Below are 13,484 nucleotides of genomic sequence, written 5' to 3' on the forward strand. Positions count from 1 at the left end.
GAGAAAACAATCTCATCTGCTATAATCTGGGACTTTAGCACCGTATCGAAAAGCAAGGTGTAATGAGTTTTCGCCAACGCGTATCCCCCTTTGCTGACTCTTAGCGCCGGAAAATGGTGCTAAAGTCGGTTTTGTGTTTAGTCTGAACTTTGGATGAAATTTTGTTTGAATTGATTGAATTTAAATATTGAAGTGGAACCGAAGGTACTCGGGCTGAGTAACCCGGCAGCCTAGTCTCGGCTCACATTTGAACTTGAGTGATAACTTTTGAAAAAGTAGAGAAAAGCTAAGAATCTCCTCCGGTAGCTTGCTCCAAGTTTGGATCATACTGTATGGTACAGTATTCAGGAGATTTTTAAGAAGGACTTTCTCTCAGTCTTTTTCTGATCGAAGCCTAATCGAGTAAGTCTTTGCTATTAAAATATATCGACCGGACTTCCGGACTTTTATAGTGATGAGTCCGTTCCTGTGAAACATAGAAAAGCTTTTTTCAAATTAAAATTCAATTACCGTAACTAGACTACCGTACTACCCGGTACACATCGTCTTTCACCCAAGATCGTCATTTGCCCAAGGTGGGCAGATGACGACCGGGGCAGATGACGACTTGGGCAGATGACGACTTGGGCAAATGACGACCACTCATATTTGACAATGGCCGTTTCAACAGATTGTTTCAATTGATCAATTGCGTCCTAGACTTTATGAAAACGGAACGGATTATACGAATACCTACCGCGATTGTCATTTTTCTCTTTTGATATTTTTTGCCCTATTGATGTTAAAAAATGAATTGTTTCCGCTTTGAGAAATTGTCTTTCATGAAGGAATTTCGGGAATGATGCTTATGTCATTATCTTCGTTGATTTTATGCATGCGAAAGAACCAGCTGTTTTCTGTCTGTTGAGAAATGGCTTGATGTTTTTCAGAAGAAAAAGAAGCAGCCATGAAACTTTTTAGCATTTTTCTTTCCGGAATTCTCGCCGATCGACAATGCGGAGATTACGCCTGCATTGAGGCGATGGAAACTGTAGGCTGCCTCGACACCTGCTACGAAGATGGCGACTGTTTCGGGACTCAAATGTATTGTTGCGGAAAATTAGCGGCCAACGATTGGGACGATCTGTTCAAGTTCCAGTCAGTTGTCCGAGCGGCTGGAGAAGCAATGCGAATCGATCATAATATTCTTGGAGCGATTATTTCTAGAGAGTCAAGAGCTGGAAGAAAGCTTGAGAGCTGGAATGGAGAGTATGGATGGGGAAAGTGCAGTGGCGGAAGTTGCTATGGATGGGGACTAATGCAGGTGGATCGAAGATTTCATGAACCAAAAGGTGATTTCTAGAGATTTTTCGAATTAACGACAATCATTTTCTAGGCGCTTGGGATTCTCAAGAACACTTGGAGCAAGCCGCTCAAATTCTCATCGATCAAATCAACTGCATTTCCCGAAAATTCGACCGATGGACTCTTCCAATGAAAACCAAGGGTGGCATTTGTGCCTACAGTGCTGGATGCGCTCACGTCCAGAATTATGACGGCATGGACATCGGAGCTGACGGAAATGATTATGCGAATGATTCTGTTTGCCGAGGGCAGTGGTTTAAAAACAGAGGATTTTGAGTCTCCTGCGAATAAATTTGAATTGAAATTAGAAACAATTTTTTCTTGTTCCCGAATTAAGCTTTGCAATTACAGTGAAAACCCAAAATTTGCCCACCCAAAATTTGGCCGCTTTTTGTCTAAAACTAGCTTTTTTGGAACCTGAAATCAACCCAAAATTTGGCCGCTTTTTCAAAAATAGAAAATTTTTCACCAGAATTGGGACCTAATGAGGCTATTTCTGATAATTTTTAGGTTTTTAAAGCGTTTTAATGACTAAATTCTCATGAGAATGTCTTCAAACAAGCAAAAATTTGAATAAAATTCATCAAAAATAACAAAATCATGCCGATTTTCGAAAATTTTGAATCTTTGCTTTTTGAAGGGGAAACTTGGCTACCCGTCAAAAAACCCAAAATTTGGCCGCTTTTTTCGGGAATTTACATCTGAAAACCAGCCAATTTTTGGGTTTTTACTGTATGAACAGCAGCTTAGATTCTGAACTTCTGAAGACAATCTATCTGAGAGTATTTGGATTCATCCATCCCCTCCAAGTCGGATCGTGGCCACCGTTAAAGTCAGCAGCATCCTCGCCGTCGATCTTGACAAGAGCGCAAATGTAAGCCATCGATTTGATGAACTCATCAAAGCTGATCTTATCATCATGATTCTTGTCAAGCTCGTTCACAAGCTCTTCGAGCTTCTCCTGGGATGAGAACACCTCGGGAAGTTCTTAAAATCGTTTAAAAGAGAACTTTAAGGTCGTTACCTTGTCCCATCATTAGGGTTCGCGCCCAAAAATCAAGTGCCCGAAATACTTATTCTATCTTTCTGAATTTTAGATATATGATAGATAAGGGCAAATAAAGTATAAATTGTTTTAAAATTTATCAAAATTTAAGAGGGTTGAAGAGAAAATAAGCCCCAAAAATGCCAAAAAATGGGTTGACCATGTTAGTCAGCCCAAAATTAAAAATTTCAAAAAATGGTATGATCAGTAGAGGTTTCTGATCATTTTTTGATAAAAAAATTTTGGGAAGCATCTACGGTTTCCCTAGAATTTACAAAAAACTGCCTTTTTTTGGCAATGTTTTTCTGTTACGTGATCATGCGCGCGCACGCGTAACCGCGCGTGATGGGGGTGGCCACGTAAAATTCCAATCAATTTTGCCGGAAAATTTTAATTCTTCTTTTTTAACATAATTAATAAATAACTAATAATTAAAATAATAAAACTATAATAAATATGAGCTCATAATACTTTTATTAATCATAAATAATTATAAATTGAAAAATTTTCTCTTTTTATCTTTGAGAAACCTAAAAGATCCTCTAGATTTTTAAAAGATCACCTTACGTCGTGGGCCATCATTGCTTTCAATTCTTCCTTGTCGAGCATCTTGTCTTCTCCAGCATGCTCGTTGAAGATGCCAATAATGGACTTCATCAAGTCCACGATTTTTGTCATTTCTCAGCCTTTTTAAAAATTATTTCTATCTCAAATGAATTCAAAAAAAATAGAGGCTTGACTTATTTCCGCCAAGAAAAAAAGCAATAAAATACAAAAAATAGACTTTACTCATGCCCTCATATGACGTTTTCAGTATTTATTAAAATTACATGTATTAAAAAATGCAGCAAAAATGAATAAGAATAAAAAACAGTTAAACGAATATACATCCGTTTTTCTCGATAAAGAAAGATTTCACTTTTCTCGCGGATCTGATGATTTGTCGATAAACTTTTCCTCGACCACTGCAAGCATAGTTTCTAGCCCAAGAATTGATGGCAGGGTTGACTTGACCATTGAGGGTGCAGACGTCGCTTTTGTCGAAAACACTGACATCAGCTGCTTCTTCCTCGAATCCGTTTTCGACGTAGCAAGCTTGGCCAGTTTGAGCTGAGCGCATTTTGGCGAAAGTTATATTCATTCGGTTGATGTAGCGTTGCGCGAATTTTTCGTCAGTAAGAGAGTCGAAAATTCGCTAAATAATAATAAGTCATTTTTTTCTTCGGCTTTCGATTTACCTGAGCATGCCCTTCGATGATTTGGAGTCGATCTGGTTCTGTGAGTTCGAACTGAAAACCTTCTCCCACAATCGAACCGTCAGTAGAAAACACGATTACAGCAGAACCGCCTTCGATGAAAAGAGTAGGGAAGCCCTCGTTGGAAGGATTGGGACGATCTGGTGTATATTTGTCTCCTTCTTTCTTGTGATCTTCCGATTCTCATCGGCGTCGAGAAGAGTCGTTCTCTCCGCAGAAATGTCGTTCATAGCCGTTTCCATCGATGACAGCAACGGAGTCGTAGGCGCAGACAGAGTTGTTCTCGAGTGAGAAGGAGAGTGGGACAATGTTGAAGCCTAGGACGTCGCCAAGCTCGATGTTCCAAACGCAGTCGAGGTAGTTGTAGTAGTAGCCGCGATCGAAACCTGGGGATGTGATGGTTTGGGACTCAGTGATTGTTCCACCACACTCGCTATCGTAGATGGAGCTTGAGGAGCTCGAGGAAGAGCTGTGGTCAGCAGCGGCAGCGGCAAGAATGACGTTAAAAAGCTTCATTTTTTAAATCTATTTTAGAGTTAATTCTCTTTTGATGAAAAATGAAAAATTGAACGCTTTATAATTTATAAATTATAAAGCCATCTTATCGCCCTCAACAACAAGGGCCGTTCAAAATCGCGAACTTGTGTGTTGGGATCATTCAAAAAATAAGCGCGATAAGGAAGTATCAAGCATATCTGGAAGTTATCATGTCCTCTTGTGCTCTAGTTGTTCTCGGTTCCATCAATTTAGAAGAGCATTTTTGAACAAAAAAAAACATTTTTTTTAATTCTAATAATTAATTCTAAGTTTATATTGCGAGAACGCCATTCATGTTTTGTTAACCTCAAGCAGAGCACAAAAATTACAGACTGCGCATTGTTATAAATAAATTACGAAAGATAATTGCTCATTTGTCTCCCCGAACAAGAAATTTTCGCCATTTCATAACAAAAGAGAGCAAAAAATGAAGTCGAGGAAAATTTCAAGAGGTTTTTTGATCATACCCATGATCTCTCTTCTAGTTAGCTTCTTGCTTGCTGGCTGTTTTTCAATCAAAGCTCCGCGATCAAAATGCCCCGATCAACCAGGTCTAGGGTTGGCAAATTGAAGACGAATCAAAAGACGGCATTTCTTCCGACAGCCAATCAAAATCGCGAAATTTGCCGACCCTCTTTAAAGATGACGAGTATTGCTTCGATGATGGAACCTATTACATGCTTTATGAAATCGTCGATTGCCTGAACATCTTCTCTGGAATCGTGTCACTAATAACCTTCGACCTTGGTGATAAACCAAGCATAATCTTCGGCTGTGTTCTTGCCTCAATCTCACTCGCGTTCAACGGTCTCCGAGCAGTAGATTTGCTCAAAAACGATCACGTGAAGACAAATAGGTCGCAGACTCTTGGCGACTTTCACAAGAATATTCTCAAGGGCGATTTGATTTCCTGGACGTATTTGACAATTATTTGGATCGCTTTCGGGACGTTCTCAGATTTGCTCCTAGAAAATTTTTCCTGCAAATTATTTCGAGAGCAATAATTAGTTTTCATTCAACAATGGATTTTGATTCTTCGCAAGGACTCGTTTCCCAGAACACGGGACCACAAAAATCGACAAGGATTTCGACGAAAAAGAAGCAGTATTTCTTATACGCCTGTTTCGAAGAAAAATAAATAAGATTACGGGATATCTTTTGTATTTAATAAATATGATTTTTCAACAGATTAAGATTTTAATGATTATAATTGAAGCTCGATGTTTGGAAGAGCAAGGGCAGTTGTTGGAGTTTTCGGCATTTTTGCACAGTAATGTTCTTCTATTTTTATAGGATCGATCAATTTCGACTTCTTTCGTAAAATTCCTAAAGAAAATTGACTAAAAATAAGGTCGATCCTCGCTTACCTGTAATATGAACATCCTGAAATCTGAAATTCTCCGTCTGCAACGCAGTTTTAAAGAGCAACGAAGAAGTTATCTTCGACAAGATATAATTTCCGTTCGCGCAATATGGCGGAAAATATTCTTGCTCAAATTCATCTGTCGGTACCATCCATCGTCCTTCTCGACGAACTCGTGGCTTTTGAACTGGATTCGAGCACCAGATCGAGCCATTTTGAAGCTTTTGATTTTCAAGCATGCTTTCTAGGGCTGTGATGTTCACGTCGAGGTCATCTTCGACCATCAGATAATACGGAACCGGGCAGCTTTCTCGGGCGAATCTGGTTCCGCCAAGAACTTTGATTGTTTTGTTCCCACTGTTTTCAACGACTGAAAAGTTTTATGCAATACTACAGGCTTAGAATCGCCAAACCATTGAGAACTATTCCATCTTGATGTCTCTCGACTTCTTTTTGCATTTCTTTGTACGCCGGTATTTGGCGCGTATCGTAACCAGCAGGAATACCGAGAAGAAAGACTCGCTCGATTTGATCTGTTGAAGTCCAATTTGTTCGAATATTAGCTCGGCGCTGGACACGGCGAATGTTACTGTTGATGATGACGAGCATTCGAGTTGATTCGGAGCAGTGCAGGTTGTTTGTATTTGAAATGTTCTTTTGAAGGATAAATGAAAATTGACACACTACGGCTTAGACTGTTACAGAGTCTTCATCAGAAACATAATTACATTCTTTGTCGATCCTTTCCTGCATCAACCCAACAGCTTCCAGTTGTTTATTCGCCGTCGATTCAATATACTGTTCTGGCAACACATACAAATCCGCATTTTCATCAAAAATATACTCGTAGCTGCTATCAAACTCTTTCTCTGCCTCTCTCGCCATCGTAACAAGAGCATCTTTGTACAAAGTCGAGCAGCAGATCAAAATCCAGATCACGGAAGTCGTGATAAAGACCTTATTCTCAAGCTGCCGTCGTCTTGAGATTTTGATCTCTTCATCTGTGAAAAATCGCTGGTCCATTTTTATTTCATAGTTTTGGTTTTTTGACTCCCGCGCAGGAAATTCGCGAGCCGGCCCCAGGCGAATAGAAGAAAGGTTGAAAAAAAGAGAGCCAGAAATTCAAAATAAGCTTCCTCCTTTTTTTCCTTTCCAGATGGTTTCATAGTCCCCCTCAAGTCGCGAGGAAGTTTTCGCGACACAAAAGAAGCTCTCTCTCTTTTGTCCATTTCAGATGAAACCAAAACAATAAAAAACCACGAGAAAATGCCAAAAAGCGAAGATATGGACGACTTTACTTATCGCTTCTACCACTACATGATTTGTTACGAACGATACGATAATCATGAGCATCTCAACTTTGCCCTGGCTTCTTGTGGACACAAACTTTGCTACTCGTGTCTCCAGAATTTGCACCAGTGCACCTGCCCATTCTGTAGAAAGGAGTTCACTGTCGATGATATTATTCTTCTAAGAAATTGACGATTGTCGAAGAAAATTGTTTTGATAAAATGAAACTTTACGACGTCAATTTTAAGTTAAAGACTCTTGGTACCTAGTATCTAGTATTGAAAACTTAAATTTGTATAAAATGCAATTTTTCTTACCATCTTTCCAGCTACCACGCTGGTATCACTAACATACAATTTTAAAATGAAATCCATCATATTGGTGATATAGTCTACTGAACTTTCTATCAAACAAATGCGCGATAAATTATTTCTGCCTAAATAAAATGACAAAAAGCGTTTGCTTAATCTGTTCGTTGTGAAAATCGTTTTGTTCAAATTTGACAGCAAGCCTTCAGTAAGTTGACCTTCAACTAAGCATGATAATTGCTCATCCTGCATCAATAAAATGAGCAAATGCAAAAAGCTTTAAAAGCAATTTGTTCATTTTGCACAGTTTGTGAGTTAAAAGAATGAGATTCAGAGAATTGCTGCTGCTCTGCTCCTACATAACTTCTTCTCCCTTGCTTTCCGAGGAGCAACCTGGTAGGATAATTCAAAATAGCATGAAAATAAAGCTTGAAGACTTGACGAACTTGCCTGCTGAAGATCAATCTACAAAGTCGAACAAAGATAAACTAAAAGAAGAGTTGAAAAAGTGGGATGCGGATATGATCTTCTCAAATGCCTTAGAGTCATTTATGAGGATAGGACTCAACAAAACAAACTTCTATATAAAATTATTTTGTTGAATCCTTTGAAAAAGAAGTAGAGAGTTCAACGAGGCATTTTTCGCCTTCTTTCATTGAGAAAGATTGACAACTGTATTTAAAAAATTGTCTTGCGAAATTGTCTATTCTCATCGAGTTCAAAATAGAATAAACCAACATGAATATAATGACTAAATTGCCGAATCCTTTTTTGTCTAGAATTAACCAGAATCGGCAGGTTTATCTCCGACAACGCATGATAAAATATCGCGGATAATTGTTCACCCAGTCTCCTATAAATACAGTAAGAAGAAAGAGCATTTTCAAATTAAGAAGAAATGCGTTTCAGAGAATTACTGTTCTTCTGCTCCTTGATGACTTGTTACCCTTTGCTTTCCAAGAGGCAACCAAAGGTTGAGGGTTTGATCAACAAGCCTGCTGAAAGTGAGACAACAAAGTTGAAAGATGAAAATTTGAAGAAGTGGGAGGATGAGCTGCTTTTCTCAAATGCCCTTGATTCATTTTTGAGGAACGGATTCAATGCTCGGATCGGCAACCTATGAAAAAACCCTGAGTCGGGGCGGCTTAGTTAAAGTTACCGACTCAAGGAATAGTTTTAACGAGAGAACTTTTCATTTTTCCTGACTCGAGTGTTCCACACAGGTTGTCAAGCCAACTTCGACTGAATTGTTGCATAATTCTAGTGTTGAATTCTCTGAAAAAGAAGTCCAGAGTTCAACGAGACATTTCTCGCGTATTTTCATTGAGGAAGATATATTCAACATTGGCAGAGACAAAAAAAAATACACTAAAAACCAGCGAAATTATTTGTTCTCATTTCAATGTCGAAATAAACAGGCACTTGGCCATCAGCATTTCGAATGAATTCTCTCGTATCAGCGGTTGATGAGCCCAGCATGCGACCATGTAGATCAAATCGTCTCGCTCAGTGAGATAGTTGAGTTTGCCACAGAGATGTATCCATAAATCTGACTGTCTGATGATTTGTTTTCCAATGGCTAGGATTTCTTCAGAAATCTTCTCGCAGAAATCTTGATTGATGAGACCCTTTGATTTTGGCATGAGCGAGAAGGCTTTGGGAAGACTAGCCCACTTTTGACGGATTCAGATTTGAAAATTTTAGATCCCAAATCGAGCGAAAGTTCGAATCCCCTTTCCTTTTGACTGTTGCTTTCTTTCAATGTCAAGCCGATCGAATTTGCACTTTCCGCTAATTCCAACAAATTTGCTAATTTCTTATTCAGTGTCTTGTCAAATTCTTCTATCGGATTGTCCATCTTTCTATTCGCAACAGATTCCACCAGCTCCTTTCCTTGTTTCCACACTCCCTTGTACTTTTTCAACAGTTTATGAACACTGGCCGCATATTTTGACGCCTGCAATTCCATTCTGAAAAGTAATAACGATCAACAACACTTTTTTCAAGCAAAAAAATCACTAAGAATCGATAAAGGCTGTAAAATGAGCGCTCTGATAACGATAAATTCGGCCGTCTGAGTCAGGGTTTAGGAAAATATTGAACTAGCTTTGTAGAGAAGCCGCGTTTGTAAATCGACAATAAAATCAAAAAAGTTAAAGAGTGCCACTATCAGGAAAATATGAAGCAGAAGGCCGAGTATTTAATGTCAGTGCCACTCGATTTCATCCGGCCGAACAGGGCGCTTCAACGGCTCAGTCGTCTCCTTATTGACATCTTTTGACATCGACTTCCGCATATCGTACGCGTCTTCTTCCAGTCCATCTTTCGACGACGCCCCGTAATAATTGAGAACTCGTCGATACGTAGTGTAGCCCAAGTTTTTGTAGAGCTCGTGGGCTGCTGTATTCGTCTGGCGGACGAAAAGATCTAAAATGATTGTATGAGATCGAATAAACAAACTGATAAACATTGAGAGTAACTTACCAACGAACCAAGTATTTTTCTTTTCCGAAACCTCTTCCAAAAGGTTCATCAATTTTCTAGCAAGGCCGAGTCGCCGATATGTAGGCTGCACCGTAAGAGCAGTGACATGACCGTGCCATTGCTTCATCGAATCTTTTCCCTAGAAAGTACGTTCACCAACTCATTCCAGACACAAAGTTCAGTACCTCAGACTTTCCCATTATGTAACCCTGAATGTCACCATTGGGAGCCAACGCAGTGAAATAGTATTCAGGCCATTTGGCTTGATAGTGGAGGTAAAACGGCAATCCGTACGTTTCTGTAAGTGGATCCAAATTGACCTTGTTGAATTTGAAAAGATCAAAGCAAGAAAACGGCCTTATTTCAGTCATTCTGAAGACATAAGAAATAAGAAAAATATTTATTCAGGAATTTTGCGCGGCTTTTCTTCAAAGCTCTTTCAAAACCCAAGTAAGGGACTTTACAGTTCGCAAAAGAGTAAAAACTTTGTTCTGTGTATTAGTATTTTTGGAATATCAAAGTAACTGCTGAAGTAAAGTGTCAAAAGGGGACAGTCAAGGTCTCAAAGTCCGCAAGCTTCTGTTCCGCAAGTTCCAGAGCCCTCGCCATCTTCGACTGTTTCGTCGATTTTCAAGGCGTCGAGGATTTTCTGCGGCTCGCAATGGTCCCCTGCTGATTTTTGCTTGAACTCCATGAGCACGTTTTTTCCTTCTTTGTCGACGATGATGACTCCTCCTGTAGCGAGCTTGTCTCCAGCGAAGTTTCCGGTGATGCCTTGAGCTTCGGCTTTTGCGTTCATTTCTTTTACTTGTTTGTCAAAGAAGACGCCCATAACTAGAATTTTTGTAAGTCAGATTGTAAGTCGGATATCTTTACCATTGATAGGATTGTAGCGCTTGAAACCAATTGTCGAGTAGCACTCCTTCTTTTCGTCAATAAAAACTTCTCCTGGCCAGTAACCATTCGAAGTGAATTCTTCGTGGCCGAGGAATTCCGGAGATATCACAACGAAGTTCGCACTAGAAAAGCACAATCAGAAAATAATATTTTTCAAAGAAAATCGAGAAGCGGATTGAGGCTTTGAGAAAAGAGCTCAAAGCCGCAGTCAGAGCGGCTTTTTCCCCTGTTTGACTCGAAACCGCAAGGGGCTCCTTGACTGAACCTGAAATTACAGAAGAATACAAAAGATAAAATTGATAGACTTACACTTTCGTAACAGACTCGTAAATTCGACTGTAGTCCTTCACTTGATATCGGCAAAGCGGACATCCGAAGCGTCGAATGAAGAAGAAAACGGTCGGTTTTTCTGAAAAAAAAAAATTTCTCTAGAATCATAAAACCTTCTTTATTTACCTCCAATAAACGAGCTCAGTTCAACCTTTTCTCTGTTCGCCAGGCGGGTGACGCTCAATTTAAGTAAATTTTGCAAAAAGCTCATTTTTTTCTCAAAATCGTGTTTTTTGGTCGAAAAACTTGATTTCCGTCGTTTTTTATCGTTTCATTGCATCTCACTGACGTAACTTCTCGAGGTCAACAAAGGTCATACCTTCTATCGATCATTCTAGAAAGAAAAAAGTTCAAAAAAATTATTTTTTGAGACGAAAGGAGAGCACCAGAAAAGGGAAAATTCTCAAGTCTGAGGTCAAGTCTGAAAGGAGCAATTTCTTGGCCTCAGGATAGAGCCAATCAGTGAGCGCTGAAACAGAGTCGGAGGGAAAATTAAAAACGCGAAAAAGGAAGTTTTGGAGAAAATGACTTACAATTCCGGAAAAGGAAGAAAGAGCAGAATTCCGAGGAAAAGACCAGCACAGTTTGGGAAAAGGGTTAATTTTAAAGAAACAATTATCTTTTATCATTTAGAACTAGAGCACTAGAAATTGGTTTATGCACTGGAATCTCCTACAGTTGATAACTTATTTAGAATCAAGGAGTCTTTTCTGATAGGTCAAAAGAAATAGAGCTATTTCGACGGATCAGAAGCCGCCCTTCTGATTTATAAATGATGCCCAAGTGTAAAAATTCATAAAGATGACTTTTGGGTTGACTTCGAACAAATTTGTTAGACCCTTCTAACAGTATTCCACAGTCAAAAGTCAGAATCCACGAAGAAAAGATCGCTGAAGGCTTCGCGGCAAGTGACTCACAATTTTGTTGTTTTAGTGACCATGCTTCCAATGCAAATGTACGCAGTTTGCTTCTCTCCTTTCCGCATTTACTTTTCTAATATTTACCTCCTTTTCGCTGTGTTTTTGACTATTTTTTGCAGGGGCTGAATTTGACGCAAAATGGAAGAGTCCCAGTGAGCGTGGAGAGATTGGAGAATGATCCCTGGCTTCAAGAAGAGCAAGTCCAGCCTGTTTTGAAATACAGCTCAGAACTAGAGGTAAGATGATCAGAAAATAATAAGGGCGGCTTCTCAATTGCTCAGAGAAGAATATAATATGAAGTCAGTTTGTTCTTGGGTAACTCCTGATCGTTTATTGTTCAGGGTATCCTTCGCGAAAATCGCCAACGAATGCGCCACATCATCTCGCGAATTCCCCGCCCAAAAGTCGAAGTCCCTCCAAGTAATAAACTCTCAAGCCGACAATGCACCACCCTCGCAGTCTGGCAACCTCCACCTATCATTCCTCAAATGCCTGCGCCTGAATCACTTCTTCAAATCAGCACTCAAGAATCTTCGAATTATCAGACCAACAATTTTTCGTCAAGAGAAAGCAGCCCAGAAGCCTCATTTGAAGATCTTCACTTTGAAATCACCGAACGAGGGGACAATTTCTCCCCAGAAAGAATGGATACTGACTAAATATCTTTCAAAATGACTTTCCAAATCAAAAATGCGACTTTCTTCGTACCAAAATTCTGGTTTAACCATTAATCAACTAAATCTCCCTCCTTTTAGATAAAAAAATGACGAATGATATAACTGAAGACGTCCAAATCCAAGCCCTTCGATTCTACGACAAGATCCGCAATCTTGACACGAACCAGTACGACATTCTCAAGGGAGTAGCTCTTGGATATTGCCTCGGACGGGTATGTTGAAGTTCCTTCTTTTCTTGCAATCCGAATTTCTAGTTCCGCGCTGTTCCTATCGTTCTCGGCGTGAGTGCTGGAGTCATGGCCGATTCTTGCTTCAAAATTCCGAACATCCGCCAAAGCGTTAATGATCTGTTGAAAAAGGCCGAATGAACAGAAGATGTTCAAACTTTCCAACGCACTTTCCTTCTTCATTTTTTTTGTTTCCAAGCACCAAAACATGATTGACATCAAGAACTTATAATATAATATATAAAATGAATTTTCACTTGATAAATCAGCTTCAAATTGACAGATTATTATATGATACAAAATAAAACTTCAAGTTGAATGCTTTGAAACCCGCCAGTAATGATGAAACTTGCTAGAAGAATAGATATTCTCACTTTTTTATTCAAATTTATATTGATAAAATGAATCCATTAGTTTTAAACGAGAGGTAGTAAATTCCCGGATAAATATCGGAAGCCGAAATCGTTATAAAATTCATCTCTTCTCATTTTCTGCTCCTTACTTTTCGCTTTATAAAATGAATATGCTCCAAACTTCAAATTAAATTTTCTTTCGCCGAGCGCAGAAATGAAGATTCTTATAAAATAAAATAAAATGGACAAAAAAAATTGTGTTACTGTATTTATTTATCAGAAAAATAAAAAATGAAAACTAGAATAATGTAAGCTGTTACTGCGGCTAAACTTACTTTACCTTGATAAATTTAAAATGTCTTAAAATGAAATCAAAATTCCGCACAACAGCTTTAGGGCTCGTCGTTCTTAAATAAAAAGAATTGATTTCTTACTTGTTGAATTCTGTTAATT

The 13,484-nt window shown here is 39.0% G+C and overlaps 6 protein-coding genes and 1 long non-coding RNA gene across 8 annotated transcripts; 2 read left to right on the top strand and 5 right to left on the bottom strand.

The window, feature by feature from the left end:
- The first annotated feature begins 925 nt into the window (after positions 1-925).
- On the top strand, positions 926-1,649 carry LOC145702720 (lysozyme g-like). The gene is made up of 2 exons (XM_081779983.1): positions 926-1,331; positions 1,376-1,649. The coding sequence occupies exons 1-2, from the start codon at positions 947-949 to the stop codon at positions 1,618-1,620; spliced, it is 630 nt and encodes a 209-aa protein (XP_081636109.1). The 5' UTR covers positions 926-946; the 3' UTR covers positions 1,621-1,649.
- LOC145702721 (uncharacterized) lies at positions 1,583-2,852 on the bottom strand. The gene is made up of 2 exons (XR_014134330.1): positions 2,369-2,852; positions 1,583-2,331 (listed from the first exon to the last, which is right to left on the bottom strand). It is a non-coding gene; the product is annotated as an uncharacterized LOC145702721 (long non-coding RNA).
- Positions 2,853-3,263: 411 nt separating this feature from the next.
- LOC145701095 (uncharacterized) lies at positions 3,264-4,161 on the bottom strand. The gene is given in 2 exon segments (XM_081778324.1): positions 3,264-3,584; positions 3,628-4,161. Coding segments are annotated over 2 exon segments (855 nt in total).
- Positions 4,162-5,347: 1,186 nt separating this feature from the next.
- Positions 5,348-6,195, bottom strand: LOC145704469 (beta-1,3-galactosyltransferase 1-like). The gene is made up of 3 exons (XM_081781922.1): positions 5,959-6,195; positions 5,550-5,915; positions 5,348-5,508 (listed from the first exon to the last, which is right to left on the bottom strand). Exons 1-3 carry the CDS (start codon positions 6,152-6,154, stop codon positions 5,387-5,389), a joined length of 684 nt encoding a protein of 227 aa, XP_081638048.1. The 5' UTR covers positions 6,155-6,195; the 3' UTR covers positions 5,348-5,386.
- A 2,952-nt stretch (positions 6,196-9,147) lies between these two features.
- LOC145703461 (N-alpha-acetyltransferase 20-like) lies at positions 9,148-10,001 on the bottom strand. Its single transcript, XM_081780820.1, has 3 exons — positions 9,813-10,001; positions 9,628-9,766; positions 9,148-9,570 (listed from the first exon to the last, which is right to left on the bottom strand). The coding sequence occupies exons 1-3, from the start codon at positions 9,996-9,998 to the stop codon at positions 9,350-9,352; spliced, it is 546 nt and encodes a 181-aa protein (XP_081636946.1). The 5' UTR covers positions 9,999-10,001; the 3' UTR covers positions 9,148-9,349.
- A 115-nt stretch (positions 10,002-10,116) lies between these two features.
- LOC145705268 (prostamide/prostaglandin F synthase-like) lies at positions 10,117-11,183 on the bottom strand. Its single transcript, XM_081782725.1, has 4 exons — positions 10,981-11,183; positions 10,834-10,933; positions 10,504-10,646; positions 10,117-10,461 (listed from the first exon to the last, which is right to left on the bottom strand). The coding sequence occupies exons 1-4, from the start codon at positions 11,063-11,065 to the stop codon at positions 10,190-10,192; spliced, it is 600 nt and encodes a 199-aa protein (XP_081638851.1). The 5' UTR covers positions 11,066-11,183; the 3' UTR covers positions 10,117-10,189.
- Positions 11,180-13,444, top strand: LOC145705267 (uncharacterized). 2 transcript variants are annotated; one of them, XM_081782723.1, is made up of 5 exons: positions 11,180-11,442; positions 11,703-11,809; positions 11,894-12,010; positions 12,116-12,663; positions 12,706-13,444. In XM_081782723.1, the coding sequence occupies exons 1-4, from the start codon at positions 11,379-11,381 to the stop codon at positions 12,431-12,433; spliced, it is 606 nt and encodes a 201-aa protein (XP_081638849.1). In that variant the 5' UTR covers positions 11,180-11,378; the 3' UTR covers positions 12,434-12,663; positions 12,706-13,444. The 2 variants fall into 2 exon arrangements, with proteins under 2 accessions (XP_081638849.1, XP_081638850.1); XM_081782724.1 differs by having other exon boundaries at positions 11,703-11,758.
- Positions 13,445-13,484: the final 40 nt, after the last annotated feature.

Source organism: Oikopleura dioica, chromosome PAR, assembly GCF_907165135.1.
Source record: "Oikopleura dioica chromosome PAR, OKI2018_I68_1.0, whole genome shotgun sequence".
Lineage (NCBI taxonomy): Eukaryota > Metazoa > Chordata > Appendicularia > Copelata > Oikopleuridae > Oikopleura > Oikopleura dioica.

Excerpts from the sequence above, each read along its gene's own strand:
- LOC145702720 (XM_081779983.1), top strand. The coding sequence starts at position 947 with ATGAAACTTTTTAGCATTTTTCTTTCCGGAATTCTCGCCGATCGACAA. Across the intron at positions 1,332-1,375 it reads AAGATTTCATGAACCAAAAG|GCGCTTGGGATTCTCAAGAA; the intron begins GTGATTTCTAGA and ends ATCATTTTCTAG.
- LOC145704469 (XM_081781922.1), bottom strand. The coding sequence starts at position 6,154 with ATGCTCGTCATCATCAACAGTAACATTCGCCGTGTCCAGCGCCGAGCT. Across the intron at positions 5,916-5,958 it reads AGATGGAATAGTTCTCAATG|TCGTTGAAAACAGTGGGAAC; the intron begins GTTTGGCGATTC and ends AAAACTTTTCAG. Across the intron at positions 5,509-5,549 it reads TCAGGATGTTCATATTACAG|GAATTTTACGAAAGAAGTCG; the intron begins GTAAGCGAGGAT and ends AATTTTCTTTAG.
- LOC145703461 (XM_081780820.1), bottom strand. The coding sequence starts at position 9,998 with ATGACTGAAATAAGGCCGTTTTCTTGCTTTGATCTTTTCAAATTCAAC. Across the intron at positions 9,767-9,812 it reads ACATAATGGGAAAGTCTGAG|GGAAAAGATTCGATGAAGCA; the intron begins GTACTGAACTTT and ends CGTACTTTCTAG. Across the intron at positions 9,571-9,627 it reads GAAAAATACTTGGTTCGTTG|ATCTTTTCGTCCGCCAGACG; the intron begins GTAAGTTACTCT and ends CAATCATTTTAG.
- LOC145705268 (XM_081782725.1), bottom strand. The coding sequence starts at position 11,065 with ATGAGCTTTTTGCAAAATTTACTTAAATTGAGCGTCACCCGCCTGGCG. Across the intron at positions 10,647-10,833 it reads TACGAGTCTGTTACGAAAGT|TGCGAACTTCGTTGTGATAT; the intron begins GTAAGTCTATCA and ends GTGCTTTTCTAG. Across the intron at positions 10,462-10,503 it reads GCGCTACAATCCTATCAATG|TTATGGGCGTCTTCTTTGAC; the intron begins GTAAAGATATCC and ends CAAAAATTCTAG.
- LOC145705267 (XM_081782723.1), top strand. The coding sequence starts at position 11,379 with ATGACTTACAATTCCGGAAAAGGAAGAAAGAGCAGAATTCCGAGGAAA. Across the intron at positions 11,443-11,702 it reads GAAAAGACCAGCACAGTTTG|GTATTCCACAGTCAAAAGTC; the intron begins GGAAAAGGGTTA and ends ACCCTTCTAACA. Across the intron at positions 12,011-12,115 it reads AATACAGCTCAGAACTAGAG|GGTATCCTTCGCGAAAATCG; the intron begins GTAAGATGATCA and ends TTTATTGTTCAG.